Source organism: Tiliqua scincoides, chromosome 2 (genome assembly GCF_035046505.1).
Source record: "Tiliqua scincoides isolate rTilSci1 chromosome 2, rTilSci1.hap2, whole genome shotgun sequence".
NCBI lineage: Eukaryota > Metazoa > Chordata > Lepidosauria > Squamata > Scincidae > Tiliqua > Tiliqua scincoides.
The window spans coordinates 2,040,043-2,047,607 of NC_089822.1; the positions used below are offsets into that span (position 1 = coordinate 2,040,043).

The 7,565-nt window shown below is 54.6% G+C and overlaps 1 protein-coding gene across 2 annotated transcripts; it reads left to right on the forward strand.

The window, feature by feature from the left end:
- The first annotated feature begins 461 nt into the window (after positions 1-461).
- LOC136641199 (ribonuclease P protein subunit p25-like protein) lies at positions 462-3,959 on the forward strand. 2 transcript variants are annotated; one of them, XR_010793850.1, is made up of 3 exons: positions 462-547; positions 2,027-2,871; positions 3,889-3,959. XR_010793850.1 is itself a non-coding variant. In XM_066616886.1 (2 exons), exon 2 carries the CDS (start codon positions 2,038-2,040, stop codon positions 2,593-2,595), a length of 558 nt encoding a protein of 185 aa, XP_066472983.1. In that variant the 5' UTR covers positions 462-547; positions 2,027-2,037; the 3' UTR covers positions 2,596-3,288. The 2 variants fall into 2 exon arrangements, 1 of the variants encoding a protein (XP_066472983.1); XM_066616886.1 differs by lacking the exon at positions 3,889-3,959 and having other exon boundaries at positions 2,027-3,288.
- The last annotated feature ends 3,606 nt before the right edge of the window (positions 3,960-7,565 follow it).

Sequence of the window (7,565 nt, forward strand, 5' to 3'; positions counted from 1 at the left end):
GACGAGTGTCACTGATCTGCGGAACTCCCTGCCACAGTACGTGATGATGCCCCGCCTTTCCAAGGGGCTAGAGAGACGGGGGGGGAGTCCATCGTGGGAGAAGAGTATCACTGATCTGCCGAACTCCCTGCCACAGGCCGGGTGATACCCCCGAAGGGCAGCGCGTCTCAGAGCCTCCCGTGCCAGGGGCAGTCTACCTGCGGGTGTCAGGCGGGTGCGCGGAGCCCCTGCTGAGCAGGCGGGGAGCCCAGAGGCCTGTGGAGCCAGCCTGGGCCAAGAGGCTTCTCCTTGTGCGCTAGCGGAGAGGAGCACCCAGTGCCCGTCCCCAGAGCCGGCCCCTCCCCCTGGGGTCCTGCGCGGGCGATAGGCGGGACCGGGAGGCTCCTCCCACTCCCCGCCCCAGGAGGGCATCGCGAGAACTGAGGAGGAGAGTGCGCATGCGCACCCGCTCGCGCACTGCGCCTGCGCTCTCCTGACGCTCGTCTGGCCGGCCTGTGAGGCGGAGTGCGGAGGGCTGGCCGGAGTAGGCGGCTCTTCCCCAGCGCCGGTGAGTGAGGGCGCCCTCGGAGTCCGGCCGGAGGCCTCAGGCGCCGCTGAGGGGCCGTGCGAGCCTTCGCAGGGGGCGGGGCTCGTGGCTGGAGCAGGGCAGCCCTTCCAACCCTCAGCCCTGCCCCGCCTCTGGAGCTGCCGCGGCCCCCCGCCCCCTCCCTCCTTCCGAGTTGCCGCGGCTCTTCCCACCCCTTCAGCCCCGCCCCCTTCCCAGCCCCGCCCCGAGCTACCGCGACCCCTCCCATCCCGCTGCCCCGCCCCCCAGCTGCCGCGGCCCCTCCCGCCCCCTTCACTGCCCCGCCTCTACCCCAGGCGCTGCGGCGTGTCAGGGAATAGGTCCCTGCCCCGAGGAGCCTGCCGCTGGGCAGGAGGCGCCTGTTCCAGCCTGGCCTGCCTAGGCCTCTCCCTGCAGGTGCTCTCCTGACCTGGTCCGGCCTGGCCTGACCCTTCTGAGCACCACCTGCACGCCTTGACCACGGCCAGGGCCAGGCAGAAGCTGTGCGGGTGGCCCTCGCCTGCGGCCCTTTTCTGGCCTTCTGCCTCCCCCCCAGCAGTAGGAGGCCCCCTCTCCTCGCAGGGCAGCCTCCTCGCCCCCAGGACCAGGGCCTCTCCCTCCAGGGTCCCTGCCCCAAGGAGCCTGCTGCTGGGCCCCTGGGCAGGAGGCAGAGGGGAGGTGCCTGTTCCTGCCTGAGCCTGGGACGACTTCTGCAGGCACCGCTCCTGGCCTGGCCCTTCTGAGCACCACCTGCATGCCTTGACCACAGCCAGGGCCAAGCAGAAGCTGTTCGGTGGCCCTCGCCTGCGGCCCTTCTCTGGCCTTCTGCCCCTCCCCCAGCAGCAGGAGGCCCCCTCTCCTCATAGGGCAGCCTCCTCGCCCTCAGGACCAGGCAGCAGGATTGGGTCAAGCAGCCGGAGTGCAGGTTGGAACCAGGAGCTTCCTCCCAGGAGGGGGTACTTGGAGGTGCTTCCTGGGAGGGGGGAGGGGGCCTTGTAGGTGCCCCTGAGAGTCGTCGCTCAGCACAGCGCTGGTTGTCTGGGTGGCTCTGGTGGGAGGGGTCCTTCATTCTGGAGTTCCAGCGACTCCTTCCTGGGCCGTGGCTGCAGGTGAAACGCACCAGCGACACGCAGGCAGTGGGGCTTTGGGCCCCCAAAGGGCGGGGCTTCCTTATACACGCAGCTCTGATGCTGGGTGAGGGCAGGGGCCAGGAAGAAAGAGAACGTGGAAGGCGGGGCTGGTGGGAGAAGGCTCTTGAACGCCCTTCCTAGCAGAGACCTGACTGTTCCCTGTGAGAATGTCTCTCTGGGGAGCATGCCTGCCCCATGTGCTGCACGGTGTCTGAGTGCAAAGAGTGTAACCGCTTCTGGTGCTGGGAGTCCAGGCTTCAGACATGCCCTGCCTGCCACCCTTTCCCCCAGCACTTCTGTGCAGACACGCTCTGCCCCACTGCGTGACTGACTGTCTGTTTCCCACCCTCAGTGGCAGGGGTCATGGAGAACTACCAGAAGTCCAGGATCGTCGAGAAGCCATCACCTCTTCCTTTTGCCAACCTGCCTCCTGACATCATTGAGATGAAGGTGAAGGACGGAAGCAAAATCCGGAATCTGATGGGCTACGCCATTGGCAAGATGGAGTCGGAGGCCGTGAGGCAAGTTCTCTTTAGCGGTGCCGGCAAAGCCATCAGCAAGACCATCACCTGTGTGGAGATCATGAAGCGGAGGCTTGGAGGCCTTCACCAGATCACCAAAGTCTTCTTCAAGCAGACGGAGGAGATTTGGGAGCCCATTGTGCCGGAGGCTGGCCTGGATCCTCTGACCGTGAAGCGAAATGTTCCTGCCATCTGTGTCCTGCTGAGCAAAGATCTCCTGGACGCTCAGGAGCCGGGATATCAGGCGCCCGGGTCTTCTGACGCCTTCTGGCTGGAAACGGAGAGACTGGAGGCTCCGGGCCACGCCAAGAGGAAGCAGGGTGGCGGGAGGGGGGCTGGCCGTGCCGGGAAGCTCCCTCGCTCCCTTGGGCGGGAGAAGTCCTGCAAAAAGCCCGGATAAAGCCCAGCCTCTGAACTGTGGATTTGTGGATGACTAGCTGTTACAGTCAAAGGTGTCAGAAGCAGCAGCGGGGAAAAGCTACAGTTGGGGGAGAGGAAAAGAGCATCAAGCTGAATTCAGTTGGCAGGCTGAGTACTGGGACTGTGGCCTTTGGTCCCTCACTTGAGCAGGATGTACCAGAAGTGTTGCAATGGATTGCGCTTGGTCTGTTCTGGACTGGGGTGCTTGAAATGTCATGGATGACAGTTGAACACACCTTGCTTGTTTTCCCCTCTGGTAAGGGGCTGGCAATTAAGACAACTTGTTCTCTCCATTGACAGTTCTCTTCACTCTGCAAGAGTCCCATGCTTGAGTCTTTAACCAGACTTCATCTATGTGGAGAGGAAAATTCCACATGCACTGTGGTGAACCAGTTCATTGTGACTAGAACTCATTGCTGGGCTCTTGTGAGTGAGGTCTGAAGTGCCTTGCTTTATTTCAGCCTTCCATGACCACTGGAGAGAAGTGATCTATAGAGATGGGAAGTGACTGCCTGAGTGTGCTTTGTTTTGCCCATGATGGTGTAACAGGAGACTTTTCTGCTCAGGAGGAACAATAGAAATGGCTGAAAGTGTGTGCAACAGTTACGCGTTGCCAGTTGAGGCTTTGAAATTTGGTTATTGTTCCTTAATAAAGCCCAGGCAATGCCTGCTGCTCTTGCTGTGGGTTTGTGCTTGTCACCAAAGCGGTTTTCCGATAAATCCACCAACTGACCAACCGTGAAAGTGCCCCCTGCTGGCCCACCATTCTCTGTTCTTTGAGTCCCTGAACATGTCACTGCCACCCCCACTTTTATGGAAGGGCAGTACCTCAAAGTACTGTCTTGTGGTGGGTGAGGTGGCCATCTGCATGCGCCTTATTCACCTCTACTCAGGAACCTGTAGGGCTGGCATTTCTGGGATCAGATCTCGGGGCAGGGGGCTACATTGAGAGTCTAGGGCTGATTGCAGGCTCTTGATCTGTCTTGGTTTCAGGTTGGGAGAAATGACTGTCTTAACAGTGATCCTGGTGAATGGAGTGCAGAATTGGTGGCAGGCTGAAGGCCAATTTATTTAAAATGCCCTGAAATTTTGTACTTTGGAAAGCAAGTTGTGTGTGTGATGCAGGCGTTGGGAATCCTTCTGTAGGTCACCCTTGTGAGGCTGTAGCACCCTGCACAGGGTGGTCCTGTTTCCATGTCCAGGACCCCAGTATCACCATCAGCCCCTCTTCTAGTCATTCTGCCTTTAACCTTTCTGAAATATTTTCTTCCAGGCTGTGAGGTTTTTCATAGGTGCCTGCCAGGTCTGTCTCACAAGTTCATTGATGTTCCCTTTGAAGCCGCTTTCTTTAATATTTTTTGCTGCTTTTTGCCTCTAATTCAGACTAGACTGTGCCTGCTAGTTCACCTAAAATATTCCCAGAAACCCTGTCTGAGAAGGAGGATCCTGCCGTTGAGGATGCAGATGGCTGATGCTTCCAGTTCATGACGTGTTGTGGACAGCAACTTGGGCTGGATGGTCTCCCTTGAGGTTAGGTGCCCTGAAGCAGGAGTGGTCAGAAAGTGGCCCAGAAGCTTTTGCTTGACCACTGGGCAGTTTGTGGGGATTGCCAGCAACATGAGAGCAGTGGTGTGGATTCTTCAGCCGAAATGTTTCTGGCTCATTTCAGCCCTGCTCGGTTCTCCCTTGTGCCTTGAGGCTACTGACTACTGCTGGTGGGAGCAGAGTGGAGAGATGCAGTAGTCTAGTACAGGGGTCTCCAAACCCCGGCCTGGGGGCCAGATGCAGCCCACAGCAAGCATCTATCTGGCCCGTGGCCAGCCTCTTGTCCCCTGAAAACCTCTAGCCCACTTGGCCAAACGTGACTGGAACTGTGCTTTAGTTGCATCTAGAGGGTGCTCATGGGCCAGAGAGGTTGAATGAATGAGCCCATTCATTCATTTATTCACTCATCTAAGTTCCTTCTCTAAATTTATTTATTTAAATAAATTTTGTTTATTTATAAATAAATTTCTATTTATTTAAATAAATTTTATATTTAAATTTTTTTTTCTGGCCCTCAACACTGTGCCAGATATTTGATGCGGCTCTCTGGCCAAAAAGTTTGGAGACCCCTGGCTAGTAGGGGCACTTAGAGCATCAGGCAAGCTTGAGGGCTGCCCATCCACCCCCTTGAAATGTCACAAGCATAAGAGTGTCTTGCTTAGGTTGAGGCGGAAAAGCAGGATTCTGCAGTGACAGGCCTGGAAATTCACTATGTGTGATCAAGATAGTCCATTTTTGAGATGTTTGGTATGAAGATTGTACCTTGTAAATGGCATAATCTGGCCACATTTCCGAAAATTCTGGTGATAACAGCTGAGTTCTAAGTTGTTTTGCTCTGAACCAAATTATCTTCATGCTGTTTATAATCATTTTCTTGCTGTTTATAATCTCTCCCCCCCCCCCCCCCAAATACCTTAAATTGCTTCTTTTGGCAATTTTAGTGTGTCAGAAATGAAAAAATACTCCAGAGATATCTTCATTGGGCTCAAAGAAATGCACTATGCTTTTTTTTAAAACTGTTAAAAGCCTTTATATTTCCCACTGTAAATCACAAGGGTGCAATATGTGCCTGTCTGGGGCATTGAAGTTGCCCTGGTGGAACAAGACTTCCAAAAGAAAAATGAAGGCCACTGTCGTGAATAAGCCACAGCAATGTGTAGTGGTGGTGGTGGTAGATGAGAAAAGGGAACGGCTGCATCTTTGTGTGTGGTGTGCTTTTGCATGTGTGAACTTGTGTGGGAGCACATGTAGATAACATGTTGCTGCATGTATTTGTGTATATAATGCATGAGTTTTCATGCAATAATAATGTGGTCTGCTTCTGCATGTGGCATATGACTTCTGTGAGTGGCATGCGCCTGCCATGGTGGTGCTGCTCCCCATCTACCCCTGGCTGTTTTGATGTATTGTCGTGAAATGTGCTGCTGCTGCCTCTGCCTGATGATGTTTTGTCATACAAGGAAATGGTGCTGCTGCTTCAAGACAGAGGCGTGGAAAGAATTTGGAAAGGGGACTGCCATTAGCTGAAGTGCTGCAGTCAAGGTGGAACAGGGCTCGTGGCTGCCTTTGCATGGGCAGTATGTTCTCCAAGAGGTTGCCTGTGTTGGTACCTTCCCAAATAAGTGTGGAGGGGGGGGTCATAATGATGGAGGAGAGGAGGGGAGGATTTGCCAGGTGCAAAGGCCAGTCATTAGTTGCCAATTGTTGATGGCAGCTGAGCACCTGCTGCACTGCTCTTCTAGAGCAGTGGTTCTCAGACTGTGGGTCGGGACCCATTTGGTGGGTCGTGATCCGACTTCTGGTGGGTCGCAAGAAGCTGGTGGCAGCCATCTTGGAAGATGGCAAAAGACCTAGTTGGTGCCATTTTGGAAGTGGGCAAAGCCTGGGCGTCGCCATTTTAAGCGTCCTGGCATTGAGACATAACTAAGAGTGGCTTGCACATGTGCAAAGAAAGCAGTATGCTGCTTTTCCCCAGAAAACGTGCTGCTGCCTTCCAGCTGGACCTCCCTCTGTACTTGGAGGCTTCCCTCGGGGCCCAATCGCAGCCAGCCAGGCTTCTCCCCACCAACCTTTGTCAGCTTGGCTGCCTTGACTGGATGGGCTGCCTTGGGGTTGCAAGACACAGCAGCTCTCCCCCCCCCACCGCAGCTGGACTGGGCTGGAGAGTGTAGGCGGAGACCTGAACACAGGGCTTGGGTGAGTAGAGGCAGATCTGCGCGATCTCCCCTCTTGTGAGCCTGCCTTGAAAGCAGCATCACCGCCGCCGCCACCCCATTGCCGTTCTTGTCCTCTGCATCACGAACTCTCTTCCTCTCTGAAATTGCCTGGAAGCCACGATCCTTTCCTGCCCTGGCTAGCACGTCCTCTCTTTATATCTTTGCAGGGTTGAAGGGGGATCCCTGGTTGCCTGGCTGCCAAGAGAGCAGCCGGTCGGGGAGGGAGGGCAAGCCTGGCATGTGAGGGGGGACACCCAGGGAGAGTGCTGCTCCCCCAGCCGCTTCTCTGATGTGCACCCTTCCCCTCTTCTTACTTCTCTCTTAGGCTGCAATTTTGTCTACTCTTACCTGGGAGTAAGCCCCATTGCCAATAATGGGAGTCAATTCTTGAGTAGACATGCTTAGGCTTGGGGGAGATGAGGGGAAGCGTCCCTGCTTTTCTTCCTTCTGAGGGGGATACTACTGTTTTTGTTTCCTTTTCAAAAGCTCAAGCTACTTCTTGTATTGAGGTGCATAAGTTGGGTGCGCTTGTTTCTGCCTAGTGCTGAGCACAGTATCAATAGCCACATCAATGTTTGTTAGTTTCAAGCGCAATACAAGAAGTAGCTTGAGATTTTGTAAATCAAGACAGAAATATAAACAGTAGATAAATACACAAATACGTATTTTGTTCCAGATGTTTTATTTTTTGCTTGATAGCAATGGTAGTGAGGGCAGGGAGAATTGGAAGAAGCTTCTGAGCTGGAATACTGTCTCTTGTCATTTACAGTTTGAGTTTCTAGGCAAGGACTTCCTGCTTGATGACATCACTTCTGGCTCCGACATCAGCGATGTCACTTCCTGTTTGATGATGTCATTTCTGGCTATGACATTACTTCCAGGTTGCTGACATCACTTCCGGCGGGCCCCAGACAGATTGTCATTCTTAGAAGTGGGTCCCGGGCTGAAAAGGGTGAGAACCACTGTTCTAGAGGGCTCGCTACACTGCACTGGCAGCAAAATGCTGCTAGTGGTTTATGGCTTCAATAAAACCATCGGTTGACAATATCTAAGCCCTGGGAAGGAGAGAGAGAAGGAATACACAATCGTTTGCTGCAGAGTCAAAGGTCCACCACATGTTTAGCTTTGCCATAAATCACAGCCTGATTCTGTAGCGTCACCACCTGCCTGGCTGCTGAGCAAGTGAAGT